The 17080-nt window shown below is 39.3% G+C and overlaps 1 protein-coding gene across 1 annotated transcript in view; it reads right to left on the bottom strand.

Annotated features, from left to right (window-relative positions):
* CMC1 (C-X9-C motif containing 1) overlaps nucleotides 1–17080 on the bottom strand; it is a 75797-nt gene that overhangs the window by 39571 nt on the left and 19146 nt on the right. Inside the window, exon 2 of the mRNA XM_070360046.1 lies at nucleotides 14224–14313. Within this exon, the coding sequence (XP_070216147.1) occupies nucleotides 14224–14313 (90 nt within the window). The remainder of the gene's footprint in view (nucleotides 1–14223; nucleotides 14314–17080) is intronic.

Here is a 17080-nt window from a genome sequence, read left to right as displayed (position 1 = left end):
AAATCACTGTAGATGGTGACTGCAGCCACAAAATTAAAAGACGCTTGCTCCTTGGAAGAAAAGCTATGACCAACAGACAGCATATTAAAAAGTAGAGACATTACTTTGCTGACAAAGGTCCATCTAGTCAAAGCTACAGTTTTTCCTACAGTCATGTATGGTGGTGAGAATTGGACTATTAAGAAAGCTGAGCGCCAAAGAATTGATGCTTTTGAACTGTGGTATTGGAGAAGACTCATGAGAGTCCCTTGGACTGCAAGGAGACCAAACCAGTCCATCCTAAAGGAAATCAGTCCTGAATATTCATTGGAAGGACTGATGCTGAAGTTGAAACTCCAATACTTTGGCTACCTGATGTGAAGAACTGACTCACTGGAAAAGCCCCTGATGCTGGGAAAGACTGAAGGCGGAAGAAGGGGACGACAGAGGATAAGATGGTTGCATGGCATCACCGACTCGATGGACATGAGTTTGAGTAAACTCCAGGAGTTGGTGATGGACAGGGAAGCCTGGCATGCTGCAGTCCATGGGGTTGCAAAGAGTCAGACAGGACTGAGCGACTGAACTGAATATGTACTTTATCGGAAATTTATATGTGATTTATCAGAAAGAAATTTTGTGTCCTTTGCTCATTTTTTAAACTGGCTATTCATCATTTAGATTAGTGGGACTTGTTCCAGAACACCATACAAATGCTGCCTGTTCTAGAACACAATATTTTTAAAGAGTGCCATTCAGAATGACAGTCCGAGATTCGTCTGTGCTACCGCGCATAACACTAGTATGTTCCATTTTACTGTTGAACAGTATCTACTGCATAAGTCCTCCAGAGTGTACCCTTTCTCCTTTTGAGAGACCCCTGGGTTGTTTGCAGTTTGGGGCTATCTGATGAGCTACTGTATGTACTAACTGCACAGGGATGAAAGGTGTTTCACTTCTTCTGGGTAGCATTGCTGGGTCAGTGGGCAGGTCTATGTTTAGTGAATGCTGTCAGTGTTTTCATTGTAGTCATTCTGATAAGTAGGCAATTCCTATTACTATAAAGGTTATCAACCTTATGCTCCTACAGGTCCCTGAGAGTCTGTTCATTTTTAACCTTTTCTCTGTTCTTAAGATTGAATATTCCTACTGATCTATCACTATATTCATCACTCCTTCTGTCATTTTTATTCTACGGTTTTCTATACCAGATATTTCAGTTCTAGAATTTTGATTTGGGTCTTTCTCGTTTCAGATTCTGTTAAGATTTTCCTTTTATTCATTGCAACCATATTTTCCATTACATTCTTAAACAATTACAACAGCTGAGATAAAATCCTTGTCTGCTAATTCCATCATTTTACTAATCCTAAAGTTCGACTCTGCTGACTTAAGAATCCGTCATATTTTCCTGTTTCTGTGTACACTGAATAATTTCACATTGATCATGAATACTGTGAATATCATGTAAAAAGTGTGGATCCTGTTCTGTCTCTCTCAAGAATTTTTTTTTCTTTTTCCTTTAAACAATCAATTTTCTTCACTGAACTCAAACTGCAAAAGCCTGTCTCCCCAACAATGTACAGTGAGTAGAGCTCAAATTTTGGCTCAGTTCTTTTAGCCTTAACTGAGCTGCTTGGAATGTGCCCCACATGAAGTTCAGGACTGACCACAGTTCATGCACAGAGTACGAAGCTCCTCTTCTCTGGCTCAATCCTTGGGATTTATGCTCCTCCCCTCTCCTCCACGTACAAACACAAACTTTTCAGGGCTTGCAGTTATACCAAACCCTGTGTTTGTTTCTTCAAGCCAGTAAGACCAATGTGTTTTTGTTTTGGTCAGTCTCAGCCTCCCCTCCGGAGAAGGCAATGGCACCCCACTCCAGTACTCTTGCCTGGAAAATCCCGTGGATGGAGGAGCCTGGTGGGCTGCAGTCCATGGGGTCGCTAAGAGTCAGACACGACTGAGTGACTTCACTTTCACTTTTCACTTTCATGCACTGGAGAAGGAAATGGCAACCCACTCCAGTGTTCTTGCCTAGAGAATCCCAGGGACGGGGGAGCCTGGTGGGCTGCCGTCTGTGGGGTTGCACAGAGTCGGACACGACTGAAGCGACTTAGCAACAGGAGCAGCAGCAGCTTCCTCTCAGTCAAACATCAGTGTTTGACTTCCTCTGAATTCCATCTGTTCTTGTTTATCCTCCAAGGCCTTCAGGTGGTTCTCTTTAAATTTTGTTCATAGTTTATATTGTTTTCTACAGAAGGATGTGTGTGATACAGCTATTAGGCCAGGCCAGAAGCATAAAGTCTCCCTTGTGAAATTTTAAATCATATTAAGTTCACAAATTACATATTGGATGTGGTTTTCAATTAACCCACTGAAAGTGAGAATATGTTTAATAATATGTACTTTATCAGAAAGAAGCTTTGTGTCCTTTGCATTTTTTTTTTTTAAACTGGATATTCACTGATTCTTCATGGACAGTACATCTTTATATACTAAGGATATCAAATATTTGTCACATATGTTAGAAATATTTTCCTAGTTTATGATCTTTCTATACGTTTATAGAACATATGGAAAATTTTACTCTTTATATATTTATAGCTTTACTGTATTATAAAATATATGGTGAGTTTTTATAGATTTATTTTTTAAGAAATATATGTTCATTATGGAGAACAACCTATGAAAATTTAAAATCACCCATAATCCACTCTCTTCCTCCCATATTACTTCATGGATTGTTTTTAAAAGTTGAGTGTATGTGCGTTCAGTTATCTGGAAGTCTATCATGCACATTACAGGGCCCAGAAATACCACTACTAAGTATATAAATAATAGAAATACACGTACACAGGTACCAAAGAACGTGAACAAAACTGTTTACAGGAGAGTTATCTGCATAAAACCAAGAATGACCTCAATCTCTACCACAGCAGAACGGAGGAACAGCACGTTCACAGCACGGTGCCACGTGACGACGACAGGGAAGGACTGTTACTACATGCAAGACACGGGTGAGCCTCACAAAGTTCAGTGGAAGAAGCGAGGCGCAAAGGAACACATACCATATGACTCCATTTACATTAAAACACATGCGAACTAATCTACGCTCCCTTCTGGGAAGAGGAAAAGGACAGTGATCGGGAGGGAACACAGAGAAAGTGACTTCTGGTCACTTCTGTCTCTTGGCTTCAACAGTGGTGACACAGGCATGTTTACTACATCTTAATTCATCAAGCTACATACTTGTAATTTGCACATACAGGGCATAAGTTTATTTCAAGAAAGTAATATAAAAACATAAAGCTTTGGAAAATATGAAAAAAAACATACATAGGAGAAGAAATAACTTACGATCCACCTTCTTCCTTCCCACATTTCCAGATACTTATTAAACTTTGAACGTATGTTTTTCTATATGCATCTATCATTTTGTTATCATTAGGCTTAAATTATGTACACAATTTTACATCATGTTTTTTTAAAGTTAGCATGATAAAAAAACATGTTCAGATTTGCTAGCAATCCTTCCTAAAATCAACCATTAATTAGCACATAATATTTTGAGTGTATTTTTCATAAGATTACTAGGGTAATGAAAATCAAGAAGACTTTCAATTTTAGTAAAAACTAAACATCAAAAAAGTAGAAACTATTACAGTAGTAGAAACTATTAAACTATAATAGTAGAAACTATTAAATTATAAAACTAAAACATTTAAGTTCAACACATAATCCAAATTAGCACACCATGTGAGTATGACCGCATTTTTAATGAGTAAATAAATGGTCTACAGTTTACATACATAGGGCTACACCCCCCAGAAAGAGTGCTACAGAAAACAGCATTGGAAGTGCACAAAGTGAAGTGAATAATAACAATTACTTACGCTATTGGAAGAAAATGACTTTTCAATCTAGGTGAAGTCTGAGATAAATAGTTTACAGCAAAGCAAACACGATCCAGAACTAAAAAGCAGTAACCACAGATAAACTCAGCACACAGGCTGAAAGGACAAGTACTAGACAAAGTGCATCAACGCCTAAAAAACCCACCACGCCCGGCAGCCACAGCACCACCATGCCGGCACACTTACAAACCATCAGAGTCAGCACCGAGGAGCCATAACCGCTACCCTTGGCAACCTGTCATGTGACACCAATGGCCAATTCAGCTTCTTCAATGCAGTGAGTCCAGGTCCCCAGCCAGCAGTACTACAGACAGTATGCTGAATAAACACATCATGTAGTCACGATTTACTCTGGAAGGAAAGTGGTCCAGGTGGCATCTTAAAACCAAGGAATAAAAGTGTCAGTTTTTATCACTAAGTCAACACCATGTGTCAAACATATACTAAAAGAACTTACACAAAAACATTAGAAACATACCAGACCCACCACAACTGGGTAAATATTCATTTCCCTTGAAAAGAGTGATGAATTTTTACCACTGTCCAATATAGTGGCTTCAAACTGAGATGTCTACCAGACACCTCAGAGTTCACGTGTCCAAACTCCCAGTCTATCAATTGCCAGAAGCTAAAATAAAATCATAAAATTTCTAGACATGCAGGTTTCCCATCTCTGTTAACCACAGGTCTCTCTCAACCCTGTCTGCAAAGACACTCCAGGTCTGCTCCCTGGCACCACCCGCTGCTCCTCCACCTCGTCAGCTGGACCATCACACGCACATCCTTCACCTGGCCCCCACTTAGCCCTCACCCTGACCCATCTACTCCGAATACAGCAGGGAGTGGTGCGGCGCTTCGTGCATCAGACCCACCTCCCTCCACTGCTCTAAGCCATCACGTCCTTTCATTTGGCTCCTCGGTGCTCTCAAGACCCTGATCCTGCACTCATCACCCTCTGAACTCTCACTTCCCACCCTAACCACAAGGACCTTTCTAGCGCCCCTCCAACATGCCAGCCACGCCCACTGCGTCTGCCTCTTCCCAAGTGCTACTCCTCTGTTCACACCGCTCCTCCCAGAGATGTCTGTATGTCTCACCTTTTCACCTCCTACAAGAATTCTGTCCAAATGTCACCTCCTTGGTACCTACACTGACCACCTACTAAAAACTGCAGCCTCGTCTAACACCAGCATCCTCACTGCTCTGACCCAACTTCATTACTCTCTACATCACTTATATTTTCTTACAATAACTTAAGGTATTCACCACCTTCCTTCACTGAAATCTAAGAATTATAAGGGCAAATATTTTTGTCTGTTTTACTGACTGTTCATATAATGGTGAGGAGCACATTGGAAATACTCAGTAAATACTTTTGAATGACTATGTTCCATATAACCCTAAGGGCCCATTCAAGTGCTTAAGGGCATCTGAAAATTCTGTTTTGCTTTGTCAAAATATATCTTAGTCAGGTAAAAGCTGACAAACACTAAAATATATGCAAATAGTATATAACACTTTGGAGACAACCAATATATTAAAATATGATGCCAGATAAACTTGTTTCTGAGCCTCAGAACAAAACTTCTATTATATCTACTTAATTGAACAATTCTTTGAGTAAATTATAAGAAATCATTTCTATTTAGAACAACTTCTTTATGTGATTTAGGATTTACTCTACATTTGCATCCCCCAAAAGAGTAAACCACAAAAATGAACTGGGAAATACCCACTAGGCTACAACTGTATTCCATAACATCTGAGTTCAGATTTGCTTCATGGAAATACAACATTGTTTTCACGTACTGACTCCTTAAATGTAATGAAATTAATAACTTGTAATAAAACCAAAAAGTACTGTGTTTATCTGTTTTATATATTATTAGTTCAGTTCAGTTCAGTTCAGTCCAGTCACTTAGTCATGTCCAACTCTTTGCAACCCCATGGACTGCAGCACGCTAGGCTTCCCTGTCCATCACCAACTCCCAGAGCTTACTCAAACTCATGTCCTTCTAGTCAGTGATGCCATCCAACCATCTCATCCTGTGTCGTCCCCTTCTCCTCTGCCTTCAATCTTTCCCAGCATCAGTGTCTTTTCAAATGAGCCAGTTCTTTGTATCAGGTGGCCAAAGGACTGGAATTTCAGCTTCAGCATCAGTCCTTCCAATGAATATTCAGGACTGATTTCCTTTAGGATGGGCTGCAAATTCTAGACCATCCCCCCCCAAAACTGGTTATATCTTAAATAGTTCTACATCTATCAATTTAACATATTCCAGAGTTTTGTACAAGCCAAAAATTTTTCCACGGACATATAAGATTCTAATGAGAATGTATCTAGCCAAAATATAACTGGCTGTGAGTATCAGTCCCTGATTATCTGGAAAGAATCGCAATCACAACTCAAAATCATCAGGTAGCTTTAATGAAGTGTGATCTCATATTCAGATTTTATAAACAAGGCATGGAACTGTTTAAAGACTACAGTTAAGTCTGGATTAACTGCACATAAGATGACAAGATTTAAGTCTATTATGGCAAAATATTTGAAAGTTGAACAGCTAAGAAATCTAGGAAAATAAAACAAACTTGTTAATGAAGTACTGATAGAAGCAGCTATAACTCATACTTTATATTAATAATATTTACTCATTTTAACAACATTTCTAAGTTCCAAGCAATGTAATTTTTTGGCTTTGTGTTCAAAACATAGACTTTTCACTCTTAAACCTTCGGAGATGAGTTGCATAAATCAGTTTTTAAAATACTAAATTCAGCACTTCCCTGGCGATCCAGTGGTTAAGAATCTTCCCTTCCACTGAGGAGTGCAGGTTTGATACCTGGTAGGGAAACTAATATCCTACATGTTGCAGGGTGCAGCCAAAGAAAAAGAAAAAAATACTAAATTTATATGCCCTAACAATATTCCCTGCTAATTGAGTCATTTAAAGATTTAGCTGAACTCCTAAAACAAATACACTGCATCTTTCTTCGTGAAATAAGAACTGGCCATATTATTCAAGAGTACTGATGTCCAAGTATACATAATTTTATTATAAAATTGCCACTATTCAGAAACCATTATAAGTCAAGACAATCATGAGTCCTACAGCAGAAGTGTGAATTAATGAGTGTGACCAAGAATTACACAATGAGTCATGACCATCAAACACTGTGCTCAGTTGTTTTAAAAATCATTCAGCTGGATTTGTGACTGACAGAGGTCTACTACCCATGATTCCACTGACATGACATCAGGCCCAATAGGCATACATAATAACTTTAATTAAACATAATTATTTAACTATTAGAAAGTTACTAAATACAGGGACTTCTCTGGTGGCCCAGTGGTTAAGACTCTGCACTTCCACAGCAGGGGGTGTGGTTTCCATCCATGGTTGGGAAACTAAAGATCCCCATGCCACAGGGTATGACCAAAAAAATAATAATAATACAGTTATTAAACATAATAACTTTTACTGTGTCTGTGTGCAAGAAAGAGTTACCATGACAGGCCTGACACTGCACTCCTTAGAAAGAAGTGCTTCCGAGGCTGACCCTTAGCTGTGTCAGAACCTGGATTTGGGGAGCACTCTCACTATTCCCTAATTGGTAAGAGCCGCTCCCTGTGCTTCGACCAGCTGGGTAAAGCATGTGGTTTGTGCTCCACATGGGCTTTCCTTCTGGGAGTCTGAAATGTTGGTACATGCTATGCAGAAACTGCCACATCACCAACTCCCTGAGCCTCTACTGAGTCTCCCCAGAGACACCACTTCACATGTCCCCACAATTTGACCACAGAAGAGTTATGCTCAAGTTGACTGACTTTACTGAGTAAGAACTCAAGGAAGCTCGCGCCTGGTCTCCTCTAACCTTCACCTTTTCCCTTGCCTGGTTTTGCTGTAATAAACCTTAGCTGTGAGCATGATTGTGCACTGAGGACAATAAGCCTTTGTAGGAAAGTACTAAGCCCAGGGAACCTGACACATCCAGGGAAGGTCCAAAAGAGAGGACTTGTGCCTTAAATCCCTTTATGCTCCTTAGACTACATAACATACTCTTACACATAACAGACATTCATCATATTTGATGATTTTATATCTCGTCCTCCTAATTGATCCAAACCTGCCTAAAGATGTGCTGCATCTCCATTTCAGTGTGAGTCAACATTGGTGAACTAGTTATACGGCAAATACTTATGTGATGATACAGGTACAATTCAAACAACCAGTAGGAAATGTGGGGCAGGTTCAAGTAACAGAGTTGGAAAGACTGATTACTTTGACCATTCATAGTCTGTAGGCCTCAGATCAGTTTTAATGATGCCTTGGTAGTTCTCTGCCAGGATATCCTAAGCATTCTTAATTTGAAGTTCCTCTTTTGTTAATTCATCTACCTTTGGAATTTAGTAAAACGCAACATATTTCAGTTGTTCAGTTCAGTTCAGTCGCTCAGTCGTGTCTGACTCTTTGCAACCCCATGAATCGCAGCACGCCAGGCCTCCCTGTCCATCACAAACTCCCGGAGTTCACTCAGACTCACGTCCATCGAGTCAATGATGCCATCCACCCATCTCATCCGCTGTCGTCCCCTTCTCCTCCTGCCCCCAATCCCTCCTGCATCACAGTCTTTTCCAATGAGTCAACTCTTCGCATGAGGTGGCCAAAGTACTGGAGTTTCAGCTTTAGCATCATTCCTTCCAAAGAAATCCCAGGGCTGATCTCCTTCAGAATGGACTGGCTGGATCTCCTTGCAGTCCAAGGGACTCTCAAGAGTCTTCTCCAACACCACAGTTCAAAAGCATCAATTCTTCAGTGCTCAGCCTTCTTCACAGTCCAACTCTCACATCCACACATGACCACAGGAAAAACCATAGCCTTGACTAGACGGACCTTTGTTGACAAAGTAATGTCTCTGCTTTTCAATATGCTATTTAGGTTGGTCATAACTTCCTTCCAAGGAGTAAGCGTCTCTTAATTTCATGGCTGCAGTCACCATCTGCAGTGATTTTGGAGCCCCAAAAAATAAAGTCTGACACTGTTTGCACTGTTTCCCCATCCATTTCCCATGAAGTGATGGGACCGGATGCCATGATCTTCGTTTCCTGAATGTTGAGCTTGAGGCCAACTTTTCACTCTCCTCTTTCACTTTCATCAAGAGGCTCTTTAGTTCTTCTTCACTTTCTGCCATAAGGGTGGTGTCATCCGCGTATCTGAAGTTATTGACATTTCTCCCAGCAATCTTGACTCCAGCTTGTGCTTCTTCCAGTCCAGCGTTTCTCATGATGTGACTGATAAAGAGGACAGGCATTTTTATCAAGGTTCTGTGTTATTTAACAACAGTTCTGTGATGTGTCAAATAAACAATCCACACCCTTAAACTTGTTACAATTCCTTTAGAACCAATGCTACCTATTGGCCAACAAATGAAAAAGTGAAAGTGAAGTCACTCAGTCGTGTCCGACTCTGTGCGACCCCATAGACGGCAGCCCACCAAGCTTCCCCGTCCCTGGGATTCTCCAGGCAAGAATACTGGAGTGGGTTGCCATTTCCTTCTCCAGTGCATGAAAGTGAAAAGTGAAAGTGAAGTCGCTCAATTGTGTTCAACTCTTAGCAACCCCATGGACTGCAGCCCACCAGGCTCCTCCATCCATGGGATTTTCCAGGCAAGAGTACTGGAGTGGTGTGCCATCGCCTTCTCCAAACAAATGAAAAAGACAGCCACAAAAAACACTGATTCAAAAGAAACACTGAAACACTGTAAAAGAAGGTGCAAGGGATGAAAGGAGTCAGAGAGGAGGAGAACATATCCAGTTTAAAGAAAGTTCCAGGCCACTGCTGATGTCAAAGTCCCTTACTGGCCTTGATCTGTCATACCAAAAACAGAAAAAGTTCTTGCTTCCCAGGTGGCACTAGTGGTAAAAAAAAAAAAAAAAAAAACCCACCTGTCAATGCGGGAGACATAAGAGACACAGGTTTGACTCCTGGATCAGGAAGATCCTCTGGAGGAAGGCATGGCTACCCACTCCAGTATTCTTGCCTGGAGAATTCTATGGACAGAGGAGCCTGGCGGGCTGCAGTCCACAAAATCACAAAGAGTCAGACATGACTGAAGCAACTTAGTACACGCACGCACTATTTTTAAGGCAAACTTCCCTAGTCAACAGAGACATTATAAACTGCTAATTATGCATTTCAAAAAAGCAAAGAAATACAAAGAATTTTTACGAAACATAGCACTTCAGTTACTCTTCCTCTTATGAAGGCTTTATTCTAAAAAATATAACAATAGAATGCATACTTTACCAATACATATGATAAATAATATTCTTAAAAATATTACTAACATAGAAAATATAAATCATGAAATCAGTGAAGAGTCAAATGTGTGGAAAAAGGCACACAGTGAAAAGTAATCCCCAGAGGTCATCAAACCATCCTCCTGACGTCTGCTGGTATGTCGCAGATTCAAGAAAAAGCAGTGATTCCACCGCCACACTTGGTAGAAGGGGATTTCTGTTTTGGCCTTTGGGAGTTGGGGACACAGTGGGGAGAAAGGCAGAGCCTAGCCATCATTCAAGAGTTTTCCTCCTGTTCATCCCCAGTACACTCAGCCCTCATCGTTACTTTGTTCATTTATTTTAGTGGTTCTGTTCACTGCTACTCATGCTTTGCTATTGGCAAAAGAAGAACATTATAAAGCTGAGTTTTCTATTTAAATGAACTGTACAAATGCCTTTCTTTTGATGTATGCTCTACCAATAGAGTCTATCATCTTGTGAAATGATAAGAGTAGGACTGGGACTCTCAATTCTGTATTTAATCATCAAGTCAAGCCATCTTTATTCATCAAATCAAAACTAAGTTCTAAGGGAAAAAGTGATGTACATTCTTTTTCTCTTCAAAAAGAAACAACGAAGTATATCTATTTTACAAAGACAAAAGATTCTCAGGTTGACCCAAGTTTAATACAAACACTGCTTAATTGTTACCCTGAAGCTGAGATTTTCTTGTTTCAGGTTATAATTTTCATTACATGGCAATGGTGAAGTTACCATGACTTTATAAATAATGAACTATAGAATTAGAATCATGTAATTATAGGTAAAAGTCAAATTTTAGAAGCAATACGGGATGTAACCATGGAACATTCTAAACATTATCCACTACTTAAGACAAATTTTAATTGTGTTTAAACAGAAGGTGAAGTGTGCAACACAGACTGAACCCGTGTAGAGTAAAACCCAGTGGTTGCAGACATAGATAATGAAGGGATCGGGAAAGCGGGTTAAAACTTATAATGAAGACAGAACTAGTAAGAATATAGCAACCTGGCTGAAATTGATATTCATTAGGGTGCTCTTCACATCAATAGAAGCATTTGGACCCTGTGGTCTTTATCAGTGTCCCAGCTGGTAATGGTTGAAGGTTAATGCCTTACCCCATTCTGTTCAATTTTCTATCCTAATTAGCCCTGCAAATCTATAGCTGTGAGCACCAAGTGTCTGTGCTCAAAAGAAACTAATTAATGCTGGCAAATTAGATCAAGTCCAAAGATCCAACAGCCAAACTCTTAGTTAAATGCTCCTTGTTAATAGGAAGTGTAGCTGTCAATAACTGCTGTTGCTGACTATAATGAGGCATCTCTTTTTTTTCATTGAAAGTGATTTCATTTCTCTTTGTCACTGGAAAAGCTGTTCCATTCCCTTCACAAACCTAAGTTGCTGGCAGCCTGACCCAATTCTTATGATCAGCCGGGTTGAAATGACATAGGGAAAAAAAAAATCAAACAGAAAAGCTTTCTGACATAATCTTGTTTCAGGCATTTAGCACAAAGTCAGATCATTTATTAGAATTCCTATATCTTTATCTGAGAACTATACAATTAGGATGCATAATGCTTTTATATAGAATCCTATGATTATGTAATAAAGCAAAGGCTATAAACAGTAAATAAATCACAATGGAAGTCTCCTGATTCTACATTATGCCTTTTTGTTCAGTTTAAATGGAGTTGTTCTACTCCTGTCTGAGCAATGCCAGTGTATGTGCTCTCCTAATTCACCTGGTTAAACAGCAAGATCATTCTTAATAAAATAATCAATTTTAGATTCTAAAATACCGTTTTGGACCATATGGCCTAAAAGGAAAAAAAAAATCAATATAGGATTATAAAAGTCCAAATACTCAAAGATCATTTGTTATAACATGTTCTATTAGGGATAAATGCATTTAAATAACTCAAATGAACCTCAAATTTCAAGGTGCTTTCAGTCTTCAAAGGATTTTAAAGAAAGAAAGAAAACCTTAACATTAACACTGTAAGCAACTTAAGTTTTGATAAAGAAGCAAAATTAAATATTTTTTCTGTACCATTACAAAGTAGTAGGTGTGTAACACAAATAAACCTTTTAGAGTTACACTCTAGTTCTTTCATTTCAAAGGCCAAAAACAAAGTTTCATTGTCCAAGAGCAAAGCAAAGGTAGTTCTGAACCCCACACTGGACCATTTTGCATTTTCATCTGAATCATGAGAGTAAACAGTCTGTAACTGAGTTGCCTAGCTTTCTTTCATTCTAAGTATCAGAATAACATGTTACAAAAGAGAATAAAGTGAAAGTCACTCAGTCCTGTCTGATTCTTTGCAACCCCATGAAGTGGGACCTGCCAGGCTCCTCTGTCCATGGGTGTTCTCCAGGCAAGAATATGGGAGTGGGTTGCCATGCCCTCTCCAGGGGATCTTCCTGACCCAGGGATCAAACTGGGGTCTCCTGCATTGCAGGCAAATTCTTCTCCAGCTGAAGACCAGGGCAAACTCACAAAACAGAATAAGTAATAACTAATGTTTATAATTTTGAACCAATACATCAGTAATACGTAAATAATTTTCTGGTAGTGAAAGTTAACCCTATAATTTTATTATCCATTTTTAAGTTTTCTCCTCCATCACCAGAACCAGGATCTGTATTTTTTAAAGTTCTGTGAGGCGGATGGAAGATCTCTTCCTGAGGCCGTGAGCGTGACCACCCACCGCCAGGGATGTACTGAATCGCACTGCAGGTGCCAACGGAGCAACTTCTCCTGAATCTGGGCGTGGGGGGCAGGGAAGGGGCTCCAATCAGACAGCTAAGTCATAACGAAAGCAAGACCATCAAATGATACTGATAAATTCCTGATAATTTATAATAAACTTATTTACAGATGGATTTAATTCAAACCTAATTTATAGATGGATTTAAAATGGGAATAGCTCATAATAAGTCATTTAAGAAAAAGAAATGATCATCACACAGTGTTGATTCTGAGGAACTTCTCTTTTATTGTCTTTATCCATCAGTCCCAGAGGTTATTCTCTAAGGAGACAGCATCTAAGGGACAAGAATGTGCCTGATACCAACTGCTCCTGACATAGTCCCCAAACAATAGCTGATACAACCTGGCTTCCTGCTGACAAACGTGTGGGGAACTGCAGTCAGCCAGCCCCGCCTGGCGTAACTACGGTCCGTCAGCAAAGGCCACAGGCAGAGGGAAAACGGGAAGCTGGGGGAAAGTCCACGTCTGCAAGGCTTTGCCACTGCTTCTCTGACGTGGCCAGTCCAAGAGGTAGACTGTTAACACAAGACATTTCTACAGTAATACCGCCATCTGCTTTTCTAATTACCCATCATTTAAGGTCTCATTTTCACCTTCCATGCCTTTGTTTATATTTTTCACTGTAATATTACATATTAATCAACAATATATCCAGATTTATAGAATACAGGAATACTTCATGTTAAAAACTATTTTCCAAAGAACACAGACATATGTGGGTGCCTAGTACATGCATTTACATAAATACCTTCCACTTAAAATTGTAAAATATAGAAAAATTTTTAAAAAACAGACTCACTGTATTTACCACTGCGATTCCATTCATAATTCAATAATAGCAACATTGCCAAGGAAATCATCTTAGAATTTATTCCTCTATTAATATGTTGACAGAGGACACACAGGTATACATTACATTTGACGTTTCTTCTTTCCCTATCAAAATCACCAGATTAACTTGTTTCTCCAAAATACAAATGCAAGTTTTTTCTCTATAACTGTACATCTGGGGGAAAAAATGTTCTTTACTGGGAATTTGGGAGAATATTTTTAAATTGTAAATGAATGCTGCTTGTAAGTTCTGAAAGCTGAAATACTGGTATCTTAGTGAAAGGGTGAGAACCAATTCATACATATTAATTCAGTGACTACTTCATTCTGAGGCTAAGGATTAAATTCAGATCATATTATTAAAAACGTATTTGATTTTTATATGAATATTTGAATCTTACCTTGAACTTGTTCAGAACATCTCTCTCGGGCCTTTTCTCTCATTATTTTAGGGATCAAAACATCTTTTTCGACGTGTCTGAGATGCTGCTCTGAAAAAAAAAAATCTTCATTTAATAAAGTCTCAAGTCTCAAGTAAACCACCTGTTTAGGTGAAAAATAAGCACTCTGGTTTACTTAAAATAAAAGCCTATGCAAATATACTAAAAAGTAACTCTTCTATAACCTCATGAAGCTGTAATTAAGTCACTGAAAATCATTAAACATTGTTTTAAATACAACAGAAAAAAACATGAGAGGTATAGGTAACATCTTCCTAAAACTTTCTGCAAACTACATTGTAACACTTTTATTTGGTGACATATTCCATGTAGTCTTGACAAAATTAAAGTCATAGACTAAAGCATTATCATTTTTTAATTCGTATAATCCATAAGAAGAGAATTTTTATCAACACCGAGACCCACGGATAGATGAAGAGATCCAAGATTAAGACACATATGTACGTAGTTTCTCCACCTGACAATGAGTAGCTTAAGAAAGAGCTGGCAGAAGAAGAAAAAGTGGAACTACCTTGGCAAAGAAAAACAAAGCACAGGAGGTTTCTGTGTGTCTCAAACACAACTAGCATAGTCAGACGAACACGGAGGCCTGGGCTCCTGCTCCAGACTACCCCCAGCATGCTCCTCAAATTCCCAGAGAGCCCTAAAACCCAAAGAGGTGAGTATTCTCCCAGAATCCAAATAATCAGAAATTCCAAAAAGCAAAAGGTGGATGGGATCAGATTAAAGCAGGCAATCTTATGATCCCAAAAGTGGGAAGCATGCCCCACACTCTGAAGCAACAGAAACAGAGAGGAGACTTCCCTGGAGGAAGCCAAAGCATCAGTGGTCAAAATAACCACAGCAGGAGTCAAAGTAGGTCACTCTTTTGCTGCCTTCAGACTGGGTAAAATAAGCAAATACAGGCACTTATCTCCAAAAGATGAGGAAGTTTCTCAGTATGTATCTAGTGACACTTAAGACCAGGAACTCCTGAACTTTTCCTGATCCCCAACATCCTCTGGATGTAGCTATGAAGTGATATAGCATTTGCAGTTAGGGTAAGGGGGCATCGTCTCAAAAAGCAAATAAAATCAGCAACAACCAAACAGCCAAGAATCACCTAAATTTGATAAGGACAACACAGTGAAAGGGAGAAGCCCACCACAATGAATCAAGAAGTAAACAACTCCTAAGACAGTTAAAGAGTACAGAAAATAAGACTTTCAAATAAATATAATCAATGTACTGAGGCAAATAAAAAGATATGAGCCCTCAGACAGAAACAAACCATAGATCACCTAACTGATGAAAGTCTGAAGCTCAAAAATCCTAAAAGCTTCAAAAGGGAAAAAAAATCACCCCACACACAGAGAAACAAGAACCAGATTTACATCATGTTTCACGGGCAAGATGTGGATGCAAGAAAATGATGGTGAAGTAACTTCAAGGCTCTGAGAAGGAATTACTTTATATCCAAGAATTCCAGAGCCAATCAAGAGTGAAATTAAAAATATTCTCAGTGACTTCCCTGGTGGTCCAGTGGTTAAGACTTTGCCTTCCAATGTGAAAGGTGAGAGTTCGATCCCTGGTTGGGGAGCTAAGATCCTACATGCTTTGTGACCAAAAAACCAAAACATGAAACAGACGCAATGCTGTAACAAATTCAAGGAAGACTTTAAAAATGGGAGGAAAATATGTATTTTCAGATATGTAGGAACTGAAAAGTTTATCTCTTTCAATCTTACTGAAAAAGAAATGATCTTTGTAACAGTGAGACACGCCAAGCTGCTAATCCAATGTGAATACAGAACAAACACCCTTCTGTGTGCACAGGGAGCCTACAGGAAGGCGTTCAGGTAGGTGGAGCAGGACTGATTCTTCTCTGCCTCTGTGTTTGGCGCTCACCTGGGAGACTCCAGCCACAGGCTCTGACTTCAAAACCCACAAAAGCTGGGCCTGGAGGGTTTACTCCAAGACTTCTTTCTTCACATATATATCTTGACACGAGGACTGGGAAGACTGACGGCAAGTTCAATGAGGAAGAGAAACCAAATCACCTCCACAGGGCACAGCAGGGAGGTAATGAGCAGAAGCAAGCAGCCCAATAAAACCAAGGGAAAGCAGAGCAGCCTTCTCTCTGCGCCTGTTGTGGGGGCCATCAGCCGCATTTCTGCTACCTTCTGTGGGTTTCAAGTCACTGGGCTCAGCTCAGCCTATACCCAGCGGAGAGAGGGCTACATCAAACAGATCTTGACAGATGGAAGATACTGGCGTAACCTTCTTTGTAAAACAAAATTTGCCCCAAGAAGTAACAGAGAACACACTTGGATCAAAAGAAACAAATCCGTTATGTACAAATGTGAAATATACAAACCATGTTAGAAAACACACATTTAAATATACATGTAAACCTGTAACATCAACAACTAACTTGACCCAAGTAACATTTATAGAGTATTCCACTCAAAGCAGCTGAATATTTAGCAAGATAAACTACAGAATGGGCTATGAAACAGATCTTAATAAGTAAGAGAATTCAAATCATACAAAGTATGTGTCCTGACACCAGTGTGATTAAAGTAGAAATCAGTAACAGAAAGATCTCTTGAAAATCTCCAAGCATCTGGAAAATAAACAACACACTTCTAAACAATCCATGGGTCTAAGCAGAAATGAAAAGGGAAATTAGAAAGTTTTTGTAAATGAAAGAAAATGTAACACATCAAAATTTGTGTAATGCAGCTAAAATAGTACTGATAGAGAAACTTGCAGCACTCAAAGTCTACACTGGAAAAAAGGATGGTCTTTAAGTCAA

Source organism: Bos mutus, chromosome 22 (genome assembly GCF_027580195.1).
Source record: "Bos mutus isolate GX-2022 chromosome 22, NWIPB_WYAK_1.1, whole genome shotgun sequence".
NCBI lineage: Eukaryota > Metazoa > Chordata > Mammalia > Artiodactyla > Bovidae > Bos > Bos mutus.
This window is presented reverse-complemented; position numbering and strand designations above follow the sequence as displayed.